Source organism: Colletes latitarsis, chromosome 3 (assembly GCF_051014445.1).
Source record: "Colletes latitarsis isolate SP2378_abdomen chromosome 3, iyColLati1, whole genome shotgun sequence".
Taxonomy (NCBI): Eukaryota; Metazoa; Arthropoda; class Insecta; order Hymenoptera; family Colletidae; genus Colletes; species Colletes latitarsis.
This window is the reverse complement of record NC_135136.1, coordinates 43,364,822-43,388,867: the sequence shown is the minus strand read 5'-3', so window position 1 is coordinate 43,388,867 and position 24,046 is coordinate 43,364,822. Positions and strand designations below refer to the sequence as shown.

At 35.2% G+C, this 24,046-nt stretch overlaps 2 protein-coding genes across 6 annotated transcripts; one reads left to right on the top strand and one right to left on the bottom strand.

Moving 5' to 3' along the window:
- Positions 1-996: 996 nt before the first annotated feature.
- Positions 997-15,585, bottom strand: Stim (stromal interaction molecule). 3 transcript variants are annotated; one of them, XR_013079433.1, is made up of 13 exons: positions 15,362-15,585; positions 14,249-14,388; positions 14,061-14,180; positions 13,861-13,973; positions 13,662-13,777; positions 13,418-13,587; positions 13,175-13,318; positions 12,929-13,096; positions 12,580-12,844; positions 12,334-12,408; positions 9,221-11,148; positions 9,020-9,099; positions 7,769-8,938 (listed from the first exon to the last, which is right to left on the bottom strand). XR_013079433.1 is itself a non-coding variant. In XM_076762342.1 (11 exons), exons 1-11 carry the CDS (start codon positions 15,567-15,569, stop codon positions 5,758-5,760), a joined length of 2,010 nt encoding a protein of 669 aa, XP_076618457.1. In that variant the 5' UTR covers positions 15,570-15,585; the 3' UTR covers positions 997-5,757. The 3 variants fall into 3 exon arrangements, 1 of the variants encoding a protein (XP_076618457.1); XR_013079434.1 differs by lacking the exons at positions 7,769-8,938; positions 9,020-9,099 and adding an exon at positions 6,129-6,248; XM_076762342.1 differs by lacking the exons at positions 7,769-8,938; positions 9,020-9,099; positions 9,221-11,148 and adding an exon at positions 997-6,248.
- Positions 15,586-15,697: 112 nt separating this feature from the next.
- On the top strand, positions 15,698-20,223 carry Crm (cramped chromatin regulator). Of its 3 annotated transcripts, XM_076762338.1 has the most exons (12): positions 15,729-15,832; positions 16,168-16,643; positions 16,750-17,253; positions 17,381-17,644; positions 17,714-17,917; positions 17,996-18,186; positions 18,284-18,781; positions 18,850-19,011; positions 19,082-19,225; positions 19,305-19,634; positions 19,718-19,828; positions 19,901-20,223. In XM_076762338.1, exons 3-12 carry the CDS (start codon positions 17,043-17,045, stop codon positions 20,003-20,005), a joined length of 2,220 nt encoding a protein of 739 aa, XP_076618453.1. In that variant the 5' UTR covers positions 15,729-15,832; positions 16,168-16,643; positions 16,750-17,042; the 3' UTR covers positions 20,006-20,223. The 3 variants fall into 3 exon arrangements, with proteins under 3 accessions (XP_076618452.1, XP_076618453.1, XP_076618451.1); XM_076762336.1 differs by having other exon boundaries at positions 19,718-20,223; XM_076762337.1 differs by lacking the exon at positions 16,168-16,643 and having other exon boundaries at positions 15,698-15,832; positions 19,718-20,223.
- Positions 20,224-24,046: the final 3,823 nt, after the last annotated feature.

The window sequence follows — 24,046 nt, the reverse complement described above, 5'->3', positions numbered from 1 at the left end:
TCTATTCGGAATGTCTACACTTACTAGGAAATATAACAAAAAAGTTGTAGATACAGTGGTGAGATGTAGGTTTTGTTAAAGTTGCTTATCCCCACCCTCTCTGTAAACAAAAGATATTATGATAAGTCAACCAATCTTTGAATATTTGTATGATAAACTTTAAACGCTTTTTTCTTGAAATCGTATTTTTGAAACATGTTGACACGATAACTCGAGTTCTAGTTCTAGTTTTGATTCGTCTATTTTAGAGAAGCAGAAGTGCCGTAATCATGTCAACATGTCAGGCATATTTTTTAACACACCTTGTAGATATATTTCAATAACTCCTACAATTGTTAATATTTTTTATTGAAAAAAATTGTGAGTGCTCTCAAAACATGTATCAATGTGTGACAGAGTTAAGCAAAATGTAATCCGATTATATTAACCACGATACGATTTCATGTAATCACACGGCAATTTCCGTCCAATTGTCATGTAATGATAATTATAAATCTTTGAAGCGTGTAGAAACAATCTAATTACATTAAAATTACCGCGTGGTTACAATGCAATTACAGTGTAACTATGTATAGTTGTATGGTGGCAAATGTAGTCAAATTACATTTTGCCCAACTTTGGTGTGAACTCTTTACACATGTGGCATCAGTTTCTTAGAATTGCCTAACGACTTGCACATCGTGTTACAACGTCGACGAAACTCGAGTAAATACTTATCACATTATCTCTTATACGTAGATACAAGTTTCAGAGAGTTCCAGCCTCACCACATACATATTCAGGATGAGTGAATAAGAACTACTACTTAAAATATCTTGATATCTATTCATTTTATTAAAAAACGTTTTAATGGATTTTGTTCTTTTTGAAGATCCTCGCAAAATGGATGGAATCTGTTTTTTCATGTGACGTTTTTTAATCAAACTAATAGTTAACAAGATTTATTTTAGATAACAGTTCTTATTGACTCATTCTGTGTATATATATTAAAAAAAAAAAAAAAAAAAAAAAAAAATAGGATCAGAAAGGAAGAAACAACTCCATCCTGTATTGACGTTCGTTGCCACGTGTGGCTAAGGAACGAGGGAATCACATAACGATACGTAACAAGAAAGCAATAAGTTAATTCTAATTCTCTATCCTCTAAAAGTGAAGTACAACAAGGTGTCGCGATACTATGTATGGTCGAAACATAAAAAAAAAAAGTCGGAACGCGATCATAAAATGCCTTTTCGAGTCGTGACAGTATCTAATGTACGGAGTAAGCACAATTTTCGGTCTCCATTTTCACGAAGTTGTAATCCCCTGAGGTCTTCCGTCGGGACTCGAACGACAAAGTTTCGAATCATACGCCGCTGATTATACCTAATAATACTTGGAAGTTTCTTAATACAAATTCATCTAAAAAAGTGAACCTTAGTAAACGTAGCCTTACAAGTTATTGCTTTTTAACGATACTCTATTTACAATTCCATCGGTCTCGATACAATAAAGCTGCTGGACCTCAAAGGATTAGAGTCGTAATCCCACGTAGGGTCAGCTATTGGGTGATCCCATAATTTATTTTGGTATAAACGTTAGTGTAAATAGAAAACTTTCGTTAAAAAGAGTCAGATGTACGAAACACGCTACGAATTTGAAGATGAATAGTGTATTACAACATCCATAGAATTGGAGTTAACTTATATGTATTTATAAATGAGCAAAACTTACTCATAGTCGTTGAAGAATAAGTTATAGAACAAAATTCAACCTAAACATTGGATGATTCGATAACTATTCTAAATCGAGTATCTCCAAAACTATGGACACTGACGAAAATAGGTACTTCTTTCTCGAAAAGTTACACGGTTCAGAAGGGACCATCTGGTAATGATCTCTTTCTTTATAGCGTGATACAAGGTTTGCGCAAAATCGATTTCCACATTCGTAGCCTCCCCTTATTAACTGCAATTGCATACACCCGAATTGACTTTTTAAACTTGATTACCCTGGCTAATCTTTATACACCAACTATGACATAGTACTATAACTAAAAATAGACCTGATAAACGAGAGGTCTGGGAATTCACGTTTACTTAGACTTATTACTTATTTCTAAGATGCATGATACGCCTGTAAATTCAGCGATAACACTTTTAAATTAGATTCTACTATCTATTTGCGTTCTACCCAAAAATAGTGATCGAAGATCCTAAAATTGCGCTATTGAATTCGTACATGCCTTGATTGCTTTATTAAAAAATACGATCATAGGAATTATGGAAGCAACAATAACTGGCTTCTTCTGAATCGTGTAATCTTTGATACCATGTAAAATTGTGTACGTTCTTGTCCAACAAATACAAACAAGTTATTTGTTTTCAAATACTCTCATCGTTCATGGGATTACCCGATAGTATTTAACGAACGATCCTTATCGTATAAGTTTTATCGTCTATTTTGGAACACTTGCGCCCACGGTGCATACATTTCCAACAATCTTACAAACGTACAAAAATTTCCGGCGCTACATTGTTTCTCCATTAGGTGCGGTTTGCGACGGACGTCGTTTCGTTGTCGAGGACTCGCGTAATTCTTTTTCAAATATAAATTCATTTTAAGGATGCAACCAAATTTACGCCAAACGAAAGATAATGGAAAATTCTGAGCGATGAAACGGGGAAGAACCCTCAATGAAAGAGCGTCGAATTTGTGCTCAGTCTGTACAACGATCAAAGCATAAAAGAGCCGGTAGAAAAGAAAACAAAGGAACAAGAAACAAGAAGAGACAAAAGATTTATACTATTGACTACTCCAGTGTCATCGTGGAAAAAAAAAGAGAAACGGAAAGCCATAGTGCATTAGAATTTTGTTTTACAATCGAGAGCGCGTCTCGAAGGATCCAACGCAGGGATGGGCGATCAATTCATCGTCGGGTTTGGCTAAAAGCTACCCGCTAATCGGGTTGGAAGAGAATCACAGGCATCTTGTAAGATAAAACTACGCTCGCGAGTTGTCCTAAGCGCAGTTCCTAAGTGGAAAGTGTCGTCGAACGAGATGCATATTCGATTCGTTCGTTCTTCTTTCAGAAGCTTTCGCTGACGAATTAGGCCGTGTGTCGTCGTGGGAGGACACTGAAGATGAAATCCTTTCTGTGGTTGCGAGTAACTTACTGGCCATTCGACGAATACTGATAGAGAAAAAGAAAGGACGAAACGAAAGAGGAATGGAAATCCATAAATTGCTTTGTCGCTTCGAAGAAGAGACTTGGGTATTGCTATTAAATTGAAGCTAATGTTTATACATATACGTGAAAAGAGAACTACGACGATGGTACAGAGACTTCCTAAACAAATCTATAATCCGTTCACCGAGGCGAGTCGCTAGATATATACAAAATATGCACGTGGTATAGCGTGTGAGAGAAGCAACTGCCATAGCAATTGGCTAAATAAAAATATTGTTTTTATATTATATGTTTTTAATATTTCAATGCGAACATGTCCTCAACGAGTTTTGCGTTTGAAAATGATAACAATACATCATCGACTCGGTGACCGGAAATTGGATATTCAGTCCACTACACACCGTGACAAAACTACAGAGGCGATTCTACTAGAATGGAAAACTAATAGTTAGATGACCAGTGAGCCTTCCTCCCAACTCTGCAGAGAAAGCATAGTTACTAAGAGAGATACTATAATGCTACGTATTCAGAGCATCATCTTTGTACAAAAGCATCTATTGCAGATGGTGTGTAAAGCGACCTGATAACCAGAAGATCATGGACATTTAGATTCTGCTACTTTAGAGAGACGCTATAACGCTACAGAATTAAACTACTAAAGAACGTAACGAATAGAGATTCTTTTAGTTTAGAGAGACGTTAAAACAAGGTCATTCGAAACCTGAAACGTCTGCTGATCGCTGCAGGTACAATTTCAGATATTGTTCGAATGGAAATGAGCGCAGGAGAAACTTCCGGAAGCTTATAAACTAAAATACAAGGGCTAACTTGTTCAAGTTTTACACAATAGCCAAATCATGAAGATCGACCACTGTATAAAACTTGGGCAAGTTCATTAGTACAAGTTTAAGAGCGTATTGCAGTTTAGAATTGCGAAAAAAGTGTTTTTATTTTTTATTTCTGAAATCATGTTAGCCATGGGGAATAACAAAAGAAGCCTAAAAATTGCACGTCTAAACCAGAATACGTCTTAATAAAAGAAATAATAGGGACAGAGAGCGGCTGTCCGCTTCGGATGGAAGCAGGCAGAAAGGGGTGATGCAGGAAAATTGCCTGATCGCGCTAGTCTCGTCGCCCACCCCTGAACCAAGGTATTGTCTTAGCTGAACAATTTCGGCATCGCGAGCTTAACAATCTAGCTACCTAAGTAGGACGTCGCTTTGACGGTGTCTCGGAGAACTCGTAACACGTCGATTCGCGTCACAAAGTGGACGAGGATTTGGCAAAATGGGAGCACACCGGGGCATCAGAAACACCCTACGCGACAGTAGCCGAGTGGAACACGATCGTCGATAGAAATCTAACTCTTTTAGAGGGGAGGGGGTTGGCCCAGTGATCCACTTGTCCCTGTCTGTTTAATTAACGTTCTTACGTATCGTGATACTACTACTACATTATTTAATTGGCCCAATATCGGTCGCGCACATGCGACAACGACTCGATCATTCGTCCTCTGATATTGTTTAATCTCCTATCAACGTAGACTTTGCTTATTAACATACACTCCTTTCCAACGTGCTAATATAATACACCAATGTACAGATCGTAGGACGATAGATGCATCGTCTGCATTTTCAGAAACTTTTGATTTGAACGAACTTAAGGAGAATATTCTGACCTAGAAGTTTGAAAAAATCAATATTTTCTTAATGTATATGTTTCCGAAAACGTGTCTAAAAAATAATGTATATGCATAAAATGGTAATAGTTACGTTTTCTAAACATCATATAAGAAAGTCTTTCTTTTTGGCCAGATATTTCTAAAAAATGGTTAAAAATTGACCTTCTAGACCAGAACACCTCCTTAAATTACGGAGACCGATACAACTATTTCGTGACACTTGTTTGTCTACTCTGGTGCCGTGCAATATCTTATGAACACATTGTACAGTTTGTAGAACAATAGTTGCATCCTCCGTATTTATAGAAGCGTTTAACATTGAGCAAACTTATATTTGTCGATGCAGCTATCCGTCAATGTCCTACGTAAACAAAGTTGTAGCTATGTTATATGAAGATACACGAGATTTGAAATCTACCAGGATTGGTCGTGTCCTATCATGCTTAAACTTTGGAAGAGAAGGAACATTCCTTGCTGTTTGAATATCGTTGGACAAACGAAAGTCGAGCTTTACTAACTACTAATTCATTGACAAGGAACATCCACGAAGCACGTGGACGTCCCCTGTGAGAGTTTATGCCCTTTTATTTATACACGCCGTGCCTTTGATCCTACGATATTCAACGAATCTCCCAGAAGTCAGCGACCAAAGAACCGGATGTTCCACCCGGCTACAAGCGTCACTTCTATCGTTTAATACCGTATGCGTATGTGTGTTGTCTCCTGCGCATGTATTTGTACATAACCGGCGTTATCTAATCGCTAAAATCAGTGATCAACCGGTTCTCGGAGATTAATTGTTAAGTGCACGTCGCGGTTTACCAACTAATCGTAAGAGTTAGCGTTAAGTAAAGGAATAAACGAATGCACGATTAGGTTATTGACTAGCATAACGAGACGAGCATCATCACGTGACTTTAGTTTTGTTCTTCCTAAACGGTGGAAACTGCGGGAACTTTCTGCGCCTTCGTTTCAGCTCATCGTTGTCGGTGGTGGAGTTGGAGTCGGTGGAAAGCGTCTCGTCGTCCACGGACATCAAGGTCGGCAGCTCCCTGAGCTGCGTCTTCTTCTGACTACTCGTCTGCATTGTCGTGGCGGCCTTCTGGTGTCCTGCTCGTTCCTGGGCCGACGTGTCCAACGAGTTCTCCGAATAAGAGGTCTTGGGCAGGAATGCTGAGGTAGTCTTCTCCTCGGCAGCTAGAAGCATATTGGTGTCTTGGCTGTAAGAACGAACGATCCCGGTCTTCTCTTTACTGAACGACTTCGCAAGATCCTCGGTACCGTCGCCCACGATGAAGTGCACCACGTTGCTTTCGGGTGGCGTTTCTTTTCCCGTCTCGCTGCTGGACGAGTCGGGCGGCAACGATGATTCCTTCCACGTCAGGCTGTCCAGGGTACCTGCGGATCAGGACGAACGTCATCATGGAGACAGGTACTCTAGTGGGCGGGTATCTTATGTGTGTGTATTTTTTTTTATCGATTCTTTCTTGACAGATCGACAGGGGTGATCGGTCTCAGATGCGTTGTGAATCTCTTGGAACGGAGTTAGTCTACTTCAAGTTTGGTGTTAGTTTCTCTGGGCTACCGTTGATCTATAGATCTAATAGGTTCTTGCAAACAATACGGCCGACTTCTAGTTTCCAGATATTGTCACGTTCGCTGTATTAAACTTACTTGTTTCAAAAATATGCCCTTACCACTGAATTTTTATTTTATTAAATTTAGGTACAAATATTTCCAAAGGTATCGCAAATTTAATATTTCAGTGGTTTGAAACATATGCGCTCTGGTGATAATGACCAGGAAAATTGCGTCGTATTTATCTGTCTATTTAATGAAATGTGAAAAGAAGCGGCACGAACTTATGTTCTAAATTAATATAATTATACATACACAAGGTGGCTCATAGGATACTATCGGATGAAAGAAATTGATAGTTTGAAAACGAAAAAGTTATCGTTTCTGAGATATTAGGCTTTCAAGTTGTTACCGATGTATATTTCATTAAGTATAATTGCACGTTTCAGAAGCAAATGTAGCCTGATCGATAAGACGTTCGCCTGGTAATACGGCAGCGCAAGTTCGAGTCTTGTTAAATTAATTTTTACAAGACTTTTTTTTTCATTTTTCATCCATACGCTCGAATATATTTTTTTAAGAAATTAATTTAATTGCTATTTTGAATGTACGAAGTACAAGACTCTGGATGATACTTGGACCACCTTGTATATGTATGTATATTCTTCGTACATTATATTACATGTAATTAAAAACATTTTTCAGCTGAAAAAATAAAAATTATCCTATAACATTTTTTATTTCGATCATAATAGTCCACGTTTAATACGCTATTGTTAATTTTGCACTGTTTTCTTTTAGAGAAAGAGGTACTACTTATTGCTATTATTGTTACTTTTGTTAGTTTAACTACTAGTAATTTTCATGCTTTTTTTCGTGAAAACCAATTCCGTGCAAGATCCGAGTTTCACAAAGGCCAGGAGAAGAAAGAAGAAACCAGGACGAGACACGATGGTCAATGATGGTTTATATAATTCTAATATTTAATTATATCCTACTTATTTAAAGATTGTTCAAAGAATCACGAACGCAAGAATTGAATCTGAATATCTGAAGATCTACGAACAGTTGTTTACATTAATAGTCTGTATAAACGTTTTGTTGGTTTCGGGGCCATTATAGAAGAGGCATACATTTGCCAATGCATGGAAATTACTAGCAAAAATCGGCATTCGAGATGAGTCGTCTCGAAACAATCACAGAAATTTTACATACTTAGTTTTACACATTTCATTTGCAAACAAATTTTCGTTTAAAAAGTAATAATAGAATGATCGATCATAACAGGATGACGTTCTCCACGGCTTAACTCGTACAAACAAGGCTCAATGATTTCATAGTTTCTCGCATGTTGCTTGATTTATTGACTGCGAACTACAAATTGTACACAATCGGCACGAAGTAATATGTTGCAATATCAGAGACAGCGAATACAGGCTCTATGCAACATTCGATCGCTAAAATGTTTAAATATACAGTTTAATAATGACAATTTAATCGTCGGTCGCAATTGTAATTTCTTTGAGCTTCGTAGAGTAACATCACTCGCTTACAAAATGCATTCGACGAGATTGCGTATCATTCCAGCTAATCTGGTACGAGCGGAAAGACGATAGTATATCGATGCTCGAAAATGTTGGTCCCGGAGTAAAATCCGCGGTCGAATACAGTCGAATCTAATTTTAATTGATTCTAATATTAATCGCGACGCGGCGAACGCGTGTCCCCAGATAAATAGAATTCGTTTCTTGGCATGATAGGTCGACCGCGATAAACTTAACCAAAGTCCCGGATATCAGAAACTATTGTTAAGCAGTCACGCTTAATGATAAAGTTCAAAATTAGTTGAACATCGTCGCGTTCGTTGGGCGTGGAACAGCTCGAAACTGAGACTGATTCACGATCTAAATACTTAATACTCTGCCAGTTAATTTTAAGTGAAAAATTTAGAGAACGACGCAGCCCTGATTCTTAACGGGTACCGAAATACAAGCGTCTTTAACGCTATTTTTACCCGCGGTTTTATGCATACCTATTTCGACCAAAAGGTGTCTCTCGACACCCTTGCATTTGGATGCAAATAACTATGCCAATAATTGTTAACTCCCTAACGTACGACTTAATAACAATTAATTTTTCAAACGTATAGGATTTCATACCGAGTGTAGCGTCGTTATTGTGAAGCTTGGTAGAAAGAATCTTCACTTTAATATAGTGTTATTCCAGTTAAAATTTTGAAAGGTGTCAAATACCTTTTGGTAGGAATAGCGTTAGACGTACGAGACCGATGACTCGACGCGTGAGTCACGCAACATATCATTCGTTTAGCCAATGACACACCACGTGAGTCAAAACAAAATTACAACGAATGTTGCAACTATCGAGGTCTTGTTATAATATGTCGGTGTTATCGACGTTCGTTTCACCAAACCAAATACGACAATTGCATTCAACAGGCTTGCAAAACCATCAGATTGCTTTCAATAATTTATTAATCAATACCTATTGTCCTGAAACGAATTAGACCAATCTTATAAAAAAAATTGTTTTTTACAAAATGGGCTCAGACAACATTTTTACACAACACTTACCGAATATTAAATGTTGAAAATATTATTTCCGTTCACTTTTGTGTAATTTCTCGCAATTTTGTCGACGAAATTCGATAGACCTGTACTTCATAGCATAAAATTGTATGTAATATCAAATGATAAATTCAAAAGCATTCTACTGTTATTACTGTAAAATCATAAGCTAATAATAAAAAAATTTATAGTAGGAAAAAGACGTACCTAAGGGGTTAAGATATCTTGTATCTCGATAACCTTTAAAGAAGATTCTTGAAGAAAGTATCTCGATTACATACTGAGAATCAAATCTATATTAATATGACATTCTTCGCTCAAAATTATTTCTAGAATTCACTGGCAAAGTGTTTTTTATTCATATTTCTCGAGAACCACGCTGCACCATCCAACTTCTTACACCACAGTTAGCCAATAATCGATTATTGAAATTAATCGTTACAATCGCATGTAACCATTATCGGTTAAAACAAATGGCTCCTTTTTTAGATATTTATAACTTCTAACTTTCTCATTGCTTCGAATCAGAAAATAAAGTTCCAGAAATATATTCTTAATTTTTTAAAAACGTAAAAAAAGAAACGTTTGATGTTTTCGACGGTTCAGAATGTACCAGTTAAGAATAGCAATTAATTGATTCAACGATGGTTGCAAACAACTAACGATTATTTTAATCGACTGTCATCATAGGCAATTAACGATTAATTTATTCGTCAATCTTCGTTGACGATTGACGACTGATGTAATCGCGGCAAGAAATTTACGATTATCCATTTCAATCGCAACCGTCGATCGTTACATTGATTAAAATTTATCCAACGATATCATACACGCAACGAAATTGCACCTTCGGTAGCAGATGCGAACTCCATCATGCAATTAAGATCGAATTGCGACTCTCTGTTCGCTTTAATTTGAACTATTAATAAAATCGTGTTGTGCAATGGTTTTCAGCTAGTCTGGCAAAATGAATCCATGCAATTCGAGAAATAAGAAAACGTCTGACGATCAGTCGATTCGACAAAAATCACAACAATCCTACTAAAGGAACTAATACGACAATACATTTACGTTTAATACAGTAAGTCGATAATGTCGACACTTATCAATAATACAATAATAATTCGACGATTATCTTGGCACTTGGGCGGTTTTTATATGTTGCTTATGCGCAAAGATAGAAACTATAAATGAATCTTAGGATTTAACGTTCCCAATTTTGGAGACAACGAAAGAACTTAAACTGATCATCTTTCGACGATCCAGATCCACGAGGAATCCAAGTCGTGGTCACGACACGAATTAACCCCTACGTCGACAATTAAACGGAATAATTGTTACTTGGTTTTCAGATCTTCGAACTAGTACAACGTTTGTTTTTTAATTTAATGCCACTAAATTAATCATCCTGAATCAAGCCCCTTCACTTTAAAAAATTGATACTCAAAGACGTAATCCAATTTTCACACGTTGTCGACTATAATCTCCGTTTAATTTCAATTCTATTAAACAATCAACATTTTTTTAACGAAAGAAATAAGGCTACACAACATTCCTACTTGGAACTATATTAATAATTGATAACAGCTTTCGTAAAAATTTCACCTCGATTTCTCGCATTGACTCAACAAAATTCTACTCTTATTCGTTTGGTTGATACATCATAAAAATTTTAGTTAGAAAAATATGTCATGCTTTTCTCCAAAATGTAATTATCCTAACATCTTATACTCTGTCCAAATACACGGTTGCATAAAAACCAATTTAACAATAAGTTAACAATACGTTAAAAGATTTGTCGTCATTTTTAAAGGCAGTATGCTTCTTTCTGAAACTTGACAAATCTTGAATTAGGAAAGGGGAACATTACAATTTTAATCCTCCCTTCTCCTGCACACATCCTAATCAGATAAATTCGAAAACGCTACCTTAGTATAAAGAACTTTGGTTGCAAACATTGCATTTATGTCACACATTACCTTCATGTATGGAACCTTAATATATTATAGTCCTCAAATTTAATAATTATGCAATAACCGAACGATTTTCAATCGTTTTCTACAAACGTTGAAAGATTTAGATTGTGTTGCTTCATTAATCTTTTTTCAAACCTCAAAGTAAATTTTCTTCTTTCCCTAAAATGAAATGATACCAAATAACAACATAATGAAAATAATACTAAACGTTGCAATATATGTATAAGTACAATTTGTCAATAAATCTCAGTACCACTATGTTCTATGAAAAGTATGTTACAAAAAATTATATGTTTATACAAATATATTTTAGTTTGACCATAACTAACCAATAATAACAGTTGTAACGTAATTAATAGCAACATTTTAAACAAGAGGCTACAAAACAATGTACAAAATTATCCCTTTAAAAAACTTAAAAGAGAATCTATAGTCAACAATTATTAACCATTAAGGAAATTGTTACAACTAGCAACATAATCCTAATCTACGTTTATATTTTTATCATAAATATATTTAATAATTAGCAATATGTATGTTTCACCTTCTTCTATACAAAAGTTTTTTAAAATCTCTATTATTCATAAAATTGTTTCAGGAATAAATGTCTTGTCATTAATGTCTATGTTTCTTTTCATTTTAAATATATACATTTATATGCATATTTTTTCCAAATCATGAAATAATAATATTAGTAACAATCGTCATAGAACTCTTTTTTTAAAATATTCGTGCACATATATTAAAATATAGATCTCATTGTAATGTGTGACATTAACTGTACGTATCTTCAGTAGTATTAATGACCTTCACACACACCTTCAATTCTTTATAAGAACAACAAGGACAATAACTTCACAAATTATTGATTTTGAAATCAACTTACTTTCTTTGCAAGACAGAGAAATGTAAGGCAACGCGTGAATTATATTTTATATATATTCGTATTTTAAGAAAACCTATACTTGAAAATTTCTTGTAAAAACTTTTTACGGACACCTGCACGTTACAAAAACTTTCGTAAGTACTCGATAAACTCGTTAAAATTAATTAATTAAAAATTTAATCTGCGCAAGAATGCGTATAACCATTTAATTTTTCATAAATGTTTATATGATATGGTAGTCTATTAAAAAGGTAAATTAATTTCACAGAAAGAGACTAAATTACTACTAGGAAGACAAACGAGTTAGTGAAGATTATCGATGTCTAAAGGCGTCATACACGCGAGAAAGAATGGAAGATACACAGGTATATAAGTGTCATATAAAGTTACAATAGTATGTACAAATTGAGCACTGTTATATCAATCTATATGCTCGTGGAAATCCGTTTCCAGCTTACCTGCGGCACCACATGATGAAGACGCGTATACTGAACTTGCTTCGTCATCCAAGTCATCTTGGCTACTAAGTCGACCTATAAACATCAAGTGTAAACGATTATTTATACATATTTAGCATACTGAGACAGATAGGTGCAATGAAATCAATGGAAATGTTAAACTACAATGCAATCCCAGATAACAATTTTAAAAATACCCAAGAACCACTGAATAATATTAGGGAAAATTATTGTAGACTTAAATACCTCTGAGTCCAAGACCTCGACCGTTGGGTGTTCCTCTGTAGAGAACTGTTTCTAAATAGCTTAGACCATTATTATTGATTATGTTAAAGCCACATAGAAGTTCGATTTGCTTCCAACGATGTACTCTCTCCTGTAATTCTGCAGTGACCTCGTTTAGCGCTGTTCTTGCTTCCACTATACTCTTGTCAACTTCGTCAATAGATTTTCCATGAGTGGAAACGAACGCGCCAACCAAGCTCGATCGTTTTTTTCGTAGTTTTTCGCACTGGAGGACACATTAAATAAAAACAAGTAATCAATATCTGTTGTAACAATACGAATCCAAAATTTGAGAAATGTAATATCTTACTGCTTCTCGTGCTTGCTGCAGCTGCTTTTCTGCCGATATCTTTTTTTTCGTGTACGCCTTATTCTCAATTTCATGAGTTAATTGTAACCAGTGTTGTAGTCCTGGAGGAGGGGACCAACATCTATCTTCGAGTTCACCTTCTGCACGTTGCAACTCATTTTTTAACATCTACGAGGTAGAAATTAATCAGACCTCTAAGAGAATGATTTTCAATTGTAGTAAAGACAAAATATATAGAGTACTTACCTCAATTTCTGCTTTTAATTGAGAAACTTCAAGATCAGAATACGAGGCATGTAATCCCATACTTTCGTCTTGTAAGCGTTTCTCTAAATTCTGTTTCTCCGTTGTTGCACTTTCCTGTTCCAATCGTGCCCTCTCTAACTCTTTCTATAAATTTGTAATATGCAATATTAATGGCCAATCAAATTCGTACACCGAATAGAACGTAGATGCATATGAAAAGAAACGCGCAGTAGGGTGACATACTTGCAAATCTTCAAGCGCCAGTTCTGCTTTATGCAAACCTTCCATGTTCTTCATCATCCGATGCAGATGTTTCTGCGAATTTTTCTTTTGCTGATACGCGTACCAGTATCCAATAAGTGCTCCAAATAATAATGTAATCAATATCAAGTCTTTGATGCTATGACCAGTATCTACAACATGGAACATTATTTTGAACAGATGCCATAAAATAAATTAAAAAATGTTAAATATAAAACATTCTTACCTTTTGGAGGTCCAAAAAGTACTACATCCATAGCTTTTAAGGCAATTTTTTGTTTATGAATAGGATCTTTGATCCCCAAAACGTTACTCAGATAGTGCATGTTGTTTACAGCCAACCTGCAGATTAAGCAAACATTTATCAAATAAAATATGTCAACTTTCAATAAGTTAGCAAACAAAATATACTTTGTAAAACAAACCTTGGAAGTGTGGCACCAGTTACACGATGTTGTATAAAAGTAGGAACATATTGAGGAAGCTCTACATTAGATGTCAGCCATTCAGACGTCTGTTCTATAGTCCAATTGTGGACCTAGGATGAAAAATTCATTGATACAATAACTTTCAGTTATTAGAATTTGAGAATAATACTGGAGAGAAATGTATTTGTTGGCAGTACCTCCGATCTCAACCAGGCTTCCCAAAGTTCTCTAACACTAATATGCATGTCATCATTATGATGGAAAGCCCTCTGTCTTCTCTCATACCCAGCTTCATATTGTAACTCTTCCCTCAAAAACTACAAGAAGAATCTCATTTTTTACCATTTGGAACATAATAAAATTTATGTAGAATCAATATACTTACATCGTCTGATTCCGAAAGGTCTACATTTCCATTGGCATCGTCGTCTAGTTGACTGTGAAGCGATTTGATAGCTTCTAAACCTAGTCGATCATGAGAAGCCAGTGTAAGACAAGCTAGGTCATCGTTACAAGTATCGGAACCTGTAATAAATTGAATAGCCTACGTTTGATTGTATGTGTTTATGATTACATTTAGTTTGTTATAACAGGTATCTTTAAATGAAATTGTATTCTGACCTGTTAAACATACATGATAAGCTTTTTATTCAATTGTATCAAAGCAAAAATTACAATGCAATAAATGCATTCTGTTAAATACAAACATGGTATAAGTAACAATGCAGATAAATATTACCATCATTATTGAACAAATACAAGATTGATCCTTGAATAATTATATCGTTTCTACGATTATTTACTTGTTTAAATATGAGTTTTTATCATAAACACATTTATGTTTTTTTTATGTTTTGCAAAACCAACAAAATCAACCAAATAGTACTTCTTACTGGAAAACATACAATTAAAACTGTCTTTGCAATTTTAGATGCATACTATTACTAATAACAAGCACCACAAATACCTTTCTATAAAAATAAATTAATGTTTCCTCTATTGAAATGTTATTCTTGAGTATAAATGTACGAATAAAAGCTATATACAGACACTTACAGGCATATCTACAAAATCTAAATAAAAACTAGACTTTTATGACGACACACAGTGGCTGACAAATATTGTATTTTTCATTTTGCCATTGACATTCGACAACAGTTGCTGCAAATAGATCCTATTAACAGCAAAAAGACTGATAAAGGTGGAACAATACTTCCATCAGTTCAAACGTGTCCTTCCTTGTCATGGATGAACATCAAAGCCTGCCATGACAGCATAAGGAAAGAAGAAAAGTAAGATGGTTTTAGCTGGCAAGGAAATGTTTCTGGCTGGCCAAAATAGTTGAAAACGACTATATTCGTCAACCATTAAGCATCTTGACCAAGAAGGCTACTATCAAGCACATTTAGTAGCTCATTAAGAAATAATGCAACAAATGCAAAGCAAGCAACGTTGACGCAAGGGATAAACATTAAGAAATTATTGTAAAAAGTTTTACCAGCTTCATGAGCTACAGCCTGTGCCAACCCATCTGTGAGAGTGGCAGAGAATGCTGAGACTTTGGAATGTGAGCTTCCGGAGGAGCTAGACTGAAAGTTCGGGCTCGCATCGAGGGCCCCGCCGCTAGCATCTACAGTGTTGCAACACCAATACAAAATGTGCAGCCCGAACAGTACAATCACATCACTAATCACGGATGCTCGCATTTTAAGGTTAGCTGCACCTTGTCACTGACACCTCGCGCCCCCCTTGCGCAGCTGCTACAAGTCAAATAAAGCCGAATACTCTTGGCCCGTTGTCACCTTTGACGTAGACCCGTAATAGTGAATATACTCAAGGTTACAGTTATCAAAACCGGGGTGGCGATATAATTTGACGAGAGCATAACACGCGCGACTGAACCACAATATTACAGCAGCTCCGCAGCTAAGTTGCACACCGTTGTTGCTGGTTCCATCAATGCCGACAGGTTGGTCAACGTCCGAGATCTCTTTTTTAAATAAATCGATTGATTTATTAATTAAGTACACTACTCCACCAAGTCGGGTTTTCCTATCAAGGCCACTGCCCACGAACAACGTAGCGAAAAATAATTAATTTAGATTGGAAACAACATTGGTGCACCTTTCTATCTACAAACAAATGAGAATTCGCGATTGGCTGGACGCGCAATCCTTTACACGATCTCATTGGTTGGACGTTGCACCGCGTCGACATTGCTAGCGCCAATATAGCGCGAAAATTCTTTCTTCGTTTTATTTCTTAGACTTTCGTGTTTGATACAAAATGATATTTTTTTTGCAGCTACTTTGACGTCCAATATTTTTAACAACACATCCAACATATATCCGAATTTGGACGTGTTCGTTTTAAATAAATTAGTTCAAATGACATGCCTTTATTTTTACGACGATGCACATGAAATGGTCTTTCCAAGCATCATTTCAAACATTTTTTTTATATAAAATAACATTTTATTGGTATAATAATGAATTAAACTTAAAAATGAAATAAATTATGTACCATTTGCTATACTTAAATAGTATACCTTATCGTGTAGGCTATTTAAATATTTTCTTGACAATGTCCGATACTCAACACAATCACTTGAATGTTTAAAAGATTCTTGAAATTGCGTTGACTGATGATTTTATGATATCTATTACTGTTCACAATAACGCAATCAACCACTTTCTCATTTATAAATTTTTTATCATGCAAGTGTTCAATCTGTTCTTAACACGATCGAGACTGTATCGTTTGAAAGATCGCACTACAAAGTAAATATTATCGTATTAGTTCGATAAATTCAATATCGTTACATCGTTCTATTTGATGTCCTAATCGCGTGTATAAAATTATATACTAATTATTATTTTTTTATAGTTGTTGACAACACGAACTTTAAAATTGTGTCTTCACGGCCGTTCGTACGACATGAATGAAACTGCGTCTCAATACAATAATAAATCATTATTATATTCGTTTTACAATCGTACGATAGCATCTGTATAATTTTACGAATATAATGATATGGGGCGTTGTTATGCGTGATGTGATTTTTGTAATTCGAAAATCTTGATAAAAGCCGTATCCAATGTCGAAAATTTGTAAGATTTTAAGTACATGATAAATCGAGACTGAAGACTGTCGCAACAAGTACTTGTGAAAACATTAGAATGGAGAATAATTCAAAAAACGAAGACAATGACAATCAAGGAACTAGTACAGTGATAAAGAAAGAAGAAACTTCTACAATGTCCCAAGCTGTACAAAGTTGTTCCGATACAAAGGCACCTATAGATTCTAAAAATACTCAAGTTCGCGTTGTTAGGGGTAATAAGAAAGTGAAATTAGATGTTGGCGATAGTAGCAATTCTGAAAAAAGAGGTTTGTCTCTTCTTTATCTATATATTTGTATTTAATCTAATCTTTTACTTATATAACAACTTTTACAAGATACAATACGTAATGAAATAATAAATAATCTGTAGCTGGTTTCTTTAACTATGTTTAGATTCTAAAGACGAAGAAAATAATACAGAGATAAAGGTAAAGTCAATCAAAAGATCTTGCGAATTATGGTCTATGGAAGACAAGAACGCCTTTTTCAAAGCCTTAAATGAATCTGGAAAAGATTTTGATGCACTGCAGAGTTATTTTCTATGTCAGGGGAAAAAAAAAGGTCTACCAGACGTTATGATAAAGAACAAAGAACAAATAAGACACTTTTATTATAGAACATGGCTAAAAATTTCAAAACACTTGAAGTTTTCAGAAGGTAATTATTGTAAAACATTACTGATTTACTTTTATGAATCAACAATAAAATAAATATTTTATTTTGCAGATGTGAAGAAGACTTCTCAGGAATTATATGGTCTAATTAATTATGGTGAACTCAGAAGAAAACTACCACGAATACATGAAAAAATACATTTAAAATTAAACGAATTAATTTATTGGGGATCTACGCAAGTCAGGCTTAGAGGAAAAACTATGAGAATTAAAACACCTATATGTAGAGCACTGAGAAAGCTGAATCAATTAGAAGGTATGCTTAATATATTAAATAAAATGTAACCTATTGTAGAAAATTAGTAACATATTTAACATTTTTATATTTACATAGATTGGCAGGAAGAAATCAAATTACCACCTCGAATAACAATTGAATTGAGACCTCGTAACAATATGGCATGGTGGCAAGTACAAGTATCTGCAATGAATCCAAGAGTACGCACCTTATTACCTATACAGAGACGTTTGTCTAGTTTATTAATATTTTTGCAACAAAGATGGAGGCCTGCAAAATATAATACAGTATCCTTGCTTCAAAGTACACCATTGATGTTAAGGTTTCTTATTATACGTTTTACAATAAGAAAGTACGAAGAAAGATCCTATACGCATAATGTAGGCTCCTAATATAGAGAATACTATCATCAATGAAATGAAGAATATTCGATTGTTACGAGTGGCACCTCCAGACGGATCCAAAATTACTTTACCAATGGTAAATCTTGGAGAATATCTTACTAGTAACAGCGTTAGTTTAAATTCCTACGAAAAACGTCTGGGACTGAAAAGTTCTAGGATGGATTTGTTAGGATCGGTGCAATGTTTAAAAGGTGTTGGGAAGAAGGGAATTAAGAAAACAAAGATAGACAAGAAATCTGCAAATCAATTGGAGGATAATTGTACCTTGCCAGATAATAACAGTGATGTGGATGTAATAGAGCCTGGCAGTAATGTTTCAGAGAAATCGTCGCTTCCTAACATTTCAGAAAAGTTAACGGTTGAACAACAACAAACGGAACCTAATAAGTTCCCAGGAAGGGAAACGATCGAAAGAATTCGAAAAGGATGGAACGTTGAAGAAGCGAACACTATCACTGTAGGAGATCTCTTTTTGATGGTATATAACTTTCTTCAAATTACATTAGCTTTAAAAATGTGTAATTTCTAATTCTTTGAATTTTCTAGTTTGGTCGCGAATCTAAGATTACTCTAGAGTATTGGTGGGATTGGAGTTCACGAGGACAAAATGCTGGAGAGGCTACATCAGTCAGTTTACGCGACGATAATTTATGTTCAACTCTGCAAAAGTTATTGTCGATAGCAAAACACAGTTACGGGACGAGCAAAGTAAGAGAATGTTACATACTGTAATAAATACTCTGTCCTTTCAAGTGTACTAATCGTTGCTGATATTTAGGTGTACGATAATAGTTCTGCAAGTAACGAAACTGTAATTTCATCTCGTATGCTTTCAACAAAGGAATCCACCTTTAGAAGACCGCTTATTCCACAAACTTATCATAAAATTGGTACGTCAGATGCTTTTAAAACACAGTTAGACGTAAGTATTTATGTCTGTATTCACGTTTATTGACTGAAATACATTTATGAATAATGTTACCGTATTTTATGATATATAGAAGTTCAAGACGCGCTTCTGTAAACGAGGTAGGACTGTAAGGCAAAAAAGTCTCGTTGTACAAAGGATGTTGCCAGTAATATCTGCATCAAGTAGTTCACCAGAAGGTTTAACACCTAATTCTCAAGAGACAAGTAAACCAAATGATTCTCCTTTCAATAATAATGATCAACAACACGATAAACCACCGACGATAAACGTAAGCGAACCACAAGAGAAAAACTTTTTAGTTGAACTTGAAGTGGCGAGAGATTCGAAGCCTACGAATTCGATCATAACTAGCGCTACACAAATTCTAAAAGAGGGTGATCATCAATGGTTAAACAGCGAAGTCAGTTTTTAATTCTATAATTTGCGATTTTTAAGCAATGTGTAAGTTATACTACGTTTGCTAATGCGGAGATTGTATTGCAGGTAGCTGACTTTTCGTTAAGTAGTTTTTTGGGCCAACTTGATTCTCCCATGAAAATTTCACAAAGAAGCCAAAATGTAGAGCATATAGAAGATATTCGACCATCGTCCGATGTAAATACTAGAAACGCATTGAACATTGAATTAATATTTCCCTATATTTATAACATTATATCAACATTTCAGGTTATATCGCATATGCAGTGTCTGATGGGAGAAAATAGCGTAGATTATCTGGCGAAATTTGCAAATCTCGCATCGCAAATTGCATCGGATGAAAATAAAAAATAAGAATAGAAATAAATTAGTTAAATTTTGTATATCTTTGAATGAGGCGTCTAACAATTTAAAATCTAAACTCGATCGTATCTTGTAATCGATGTGTATAGCGTTATTAGAATTGATTTATATATTTTACTTTTTGATATTTCATTTACAGACCACATGAAACGATAATTACGAAACTGCATATAACTAATCGATATAAAAATAAGTTGAAATATAACAAATTTAACGGCATATAATTTATGTATATGTACGTATACAAAATACCGTTACATTTTCTTGTAGATTTCATGTTCTTTCGTAATAAACAATTTACAAAACATGTCATGCGTGCAATTTGATTTAACGTTTCTACGTTAAATACCTAAACAACACTATTCCAGAAAATATTTTTTATGTTAATAATATTGTACGGTACTATCTTCGAAATATTTCATTTTACGTGTGTTGAGAAATATTTATAGGAACCAGCTTACAAATGTGTTAGGAATACATTTGGAGGTGTTATCTCTTATCCTTGTTTAATCCACGAAGATGACGTGGTGTCTGTTTATGGAATCGTTTAAGCAAGTTCTTGACATAACTACGTTCACAACTATATTACAGTTCTATGTAATTACACGAAGTGAATGAAGTAAAAATAAATTCTTGGTTTATAATTTTCTTTTACAAGAAGAACTTCAGCCTATTATAGAAATCTTTTCGCGCTTCTTGGAAACAACGATTAGCTATGCTCGATCATAGTAAAAAAAAAAGAGCAAAATGGACAGAAATACTTACACGTTAACAAAATTGTGTGAACTGACACTAAATTACTACCAAACTGTTGCCCCGAAATTTTGAAAGCGTTTTAATGCGCCGAAATCTCTGAAATGTTGATCTTTCAACAGAGACTATTATATATCGAATAATTACAAGTGACGCGAAGGAATTATTCTCGAAGACTGTACAATATGATTGAACGACACAAAAAGAATACTTTGTCTCGATGATAATCTGGGAAACAAAACTTGTTATGATTACGATGATCGTTACGATATCGTAACTCGGCATCAAAGTATTTAGTAATGAAAAATCGAATTGAAAAGTAAGACGCTTCGATTGGTATCGATCAAGACGTTAATTTCGATCGGAAATTAGGCATAGTTCAGAAAATTGCAAGTACGCGTGCGGAATATGGTGGGAACGATAATGAGTGGAACATCCCGAGGATAGTCGGGTTCTTGGAAACACAGTGCCTACGGTCTTTTCGACGGCGTGTTGCGAAAGACGTAAATGATTCATAGTGTTCGCGTCCACGTGATCTCGTCCGCATGCACCTATCGTGCATCTATGTTTGCAGATGTGATTTCCTTGAACGTGTGTAAGCACCTTTCGCGGTGAACTGATTTTGCTCGTTTTATTGATCACAAATGCTAAATCGCTGACAAAGATACTATTCCCTCGTGAGAAGAAATGTAATGCTTCGTTTCCCTTGGACGCGTAAACGCTGACAACGTCTTAATCATTTTTTCCGATTCTCAAGTTTTATCAACATCGATAAACCGTAATTTTGAAAACAAGTTCAACGTATTGAAAGTTTCACAGGTTTTTGTCGAGAAGAGTCGTACGTTGAACAGTCGTTTTGGTTAAGAACTTTCGATTCTAGTTTACTTAAAAAAAAATCGTGAACCTGTTTGACAGTCCGATGTGACCTTTCCCGTTTCGAAACGCATTCAATTACGCAGACGTTCGAGTTACTACGCTGCAAAGATAAACATTTTGCCGTAACATGTCGGGAAAAAAGAAGAAAAAGATACCACTTGGCTTCGTTCTAAATCTTCTTTGCTCCTTTCATTCTTTCTGTGTATGTCGTTTCAATATACTCGGAGATTTCATTGATGTCTTTTGTTTACGATACGTGCGCGTTGTCTGAACGGGATTTCATTTTTGTATTTACGATCTTTCATATTTTCACTTTGTACGACGTAGACCAATAGTAATAAGACAGTGTGTAACGTTTGCATTTACGCTTCTCCGAAATGTTACAAATTGATGTACACGTCATTATCGTTCAATGCACCAATGTATGTATATGTATGTAAATACATTTGCACGTAATCTTACAATACTTTAGTTTCTTGTCACACATAATGATAACGAAAATATTATGTTTATAATGTAGATATATTGCATCGAGTGCTGCGACCGAAATGAGAAGAATTAATAAACAAATTCCAATACTTTGGAAGGATATGAATTCAAATGCAATATGCAGTTTCGACAAATTTCAGGGTCGTGCATTGCAATTTGCGCATCGATGCGTTAAAATATTGACTATCGACGCTGAATGACCTGCTTGCGCACAGCACGAAATTTGCATAGGTTATAGTTTATTCGTAAGTCAATTATGTACTGCTCGACGCCAAGTAATTTTCTGATTGTATTCGGATAAGAAAATGAAAATTAACGTGGCGACGATGTTCCGCTACCGATTAAAGACGATCACGTGCTAGACAGCATTTATAATTTTATGTTTATAATTCTGCGGAACATTCTTGACGCGGTGAATTATAATTTCGAATGATTCTCGCGCCAAGGTCAAACAGATAAACGTCTCTGGAGATTTGCAATAATTGCAACGAATTGTCTCGCAACATTTGCGTCAGTGATGCTCGATCGTAGTCTATTTGTTTATTTTTTTAATTATCGATGTTCCTTAAAATAGGATACTCCTTTCTTAAATGCAAGCGACAAAGTTATGTTTAGAATTCTTATAGCAGCTAATGTCTTTTGGGGGAAGTAAACCAAACCGAGATAATTAAAAACCATATCTAAGATGATGTGGCCTTAGATAGGCAGAAAGTGTTATCTTTTGTTCCTGGTTTCCGGTAACGTCGAAATGCAGGAAGTAAAGTATACCGACACCGAGAAGAACATAGTTTACAAAATTATCGACAGCATACGTACGAAAATCTGATCGGAAATTTAAATGCAGCTCGAAGCGTCGCGAGTCGCCCTGCATCCTTGAAAATTGTACTTGAACGCGGATGGGAAAATTCTGTTTGTTACTTCGAATAAGACTTTATTTTAATTTTTATGAGAGCACGATGATTCACTCGAACGCATACGAGTCTGGCCAAAAAACAAGATGTATCTCAGACGGGCAAAACAGGTTCGAAAGTTCTGGAATTTTTCAATTCCTCGTCAACGAAAAAATAAAAAAAGTACGAAACCCAGATGCGTAATCGTTGTTCTTTCGTTTCTTGAAATCATTTTATGTTTCGAAATGACCAGTTAATCAGTGAACCGATATAAAATCAAAGCTTGACGCGTCAACGACGATTGCAGTTCTTTGAATCGGTTATTGGTAAATCTTTAGAAGCGTACGGATTGCGATTATGATAAAGACCATGTCCTTCTCGGCGTGGAAACGGAATACATAAAAAGAAACTGAAACGATATAATATAAAGTAAAACGTAAGATTATGGTACCACCGATGTTTACAATCCGATGTCGAGACATTGTGGCGCACTATAAATAAACGAGTCCATTGGCGTCGTCAGTAAAAGTACTCCGGGCACTTGTGGTTTACGAAAAACCGAAAAGAAGGAAAAATGTCGATTCGCGCGCGATAATTAGGCAGCCATATTGGTAATAAAACTGTCTGTTGATCGATATTATATATATCGAATTCGTTCGGTCGATAAGTTGACGGTGTAGTTTCCGCGTTTTTTCGAATTCTATTTTTGAATCGCACAATATCGTATCGTGAACGGAACCTACATTCCAAAAAAAATTTGGTATTCATGTTAAACGTCAAAGTGTTTTATCTGGCGATCGAGATTTATGTGTTCTATTAATAAAATTGAAGAAAAAAGAATGTACCGGCAAATCTCGAGACGTTTTAATGTCATTGTCGTCGGCAGCTTTAACGATTGACTTTATCGAATCGTTGAATTTATTTCGTTGCTTATTTCGTAATCTGTCGCTTTCGACGAAAGTTTGCTCAAAATATCGAAACTCGAAAGCGATTTACATCTGTTCGAAGCTAGATAACCCTTAAA

What these genes read in the sequence shown, in the direction of transcription:
- Stim (XM_076762342.1), bottom strand. Translation starts at nt 15,569, where the DNA reads ATGCGAGCATCCGTGATTAGTGATGTGATTGTACTGTTCGGGCTGCAC. An exon ending in ACCTTTCGGAATCAGACGAT is followed by an intron (nt 14,181 to 14,248) that starts GTAAGTATATTG and finishes TTCTTCTTGTAG; the next exon opens with TTTTTGAGGGAAGAGTTACA. An exon ending in AATTAAAAGCAGAAATTGAG is followed by an intron (nt 13,097 to 13,174) that starts GTAAGTACTCTA and finishes TCTACCTCGTAG; the next exon opens with ATGTTAAAAAATGAGTTGCA.
- Crm (XM_076762337.1), top strand. Translation starts at nt 17,043, where the DNA reads ATGGAGAATAATTCAAAAAACGAAGACAATGACAATCAAGGAACTAGT. An exon ending in AAAGCTGAATCAATTAGAAG is followed by an intron (nt 17,918 to 17,995) that starts GTATGCTTAATA and finishes ATATTTACATAG; the next exon opens with ATTGGCAGGAAGAAATCAAA. An exon ending in TAGGAGATCTCTTTTTGATG is followed by an intron (nt 18,782 to 18,849) that starts GTATATAACTTT and finishes TGAATTTTCTAG; the next exon opens with TTTGGTCGCGAATCTAAGAT.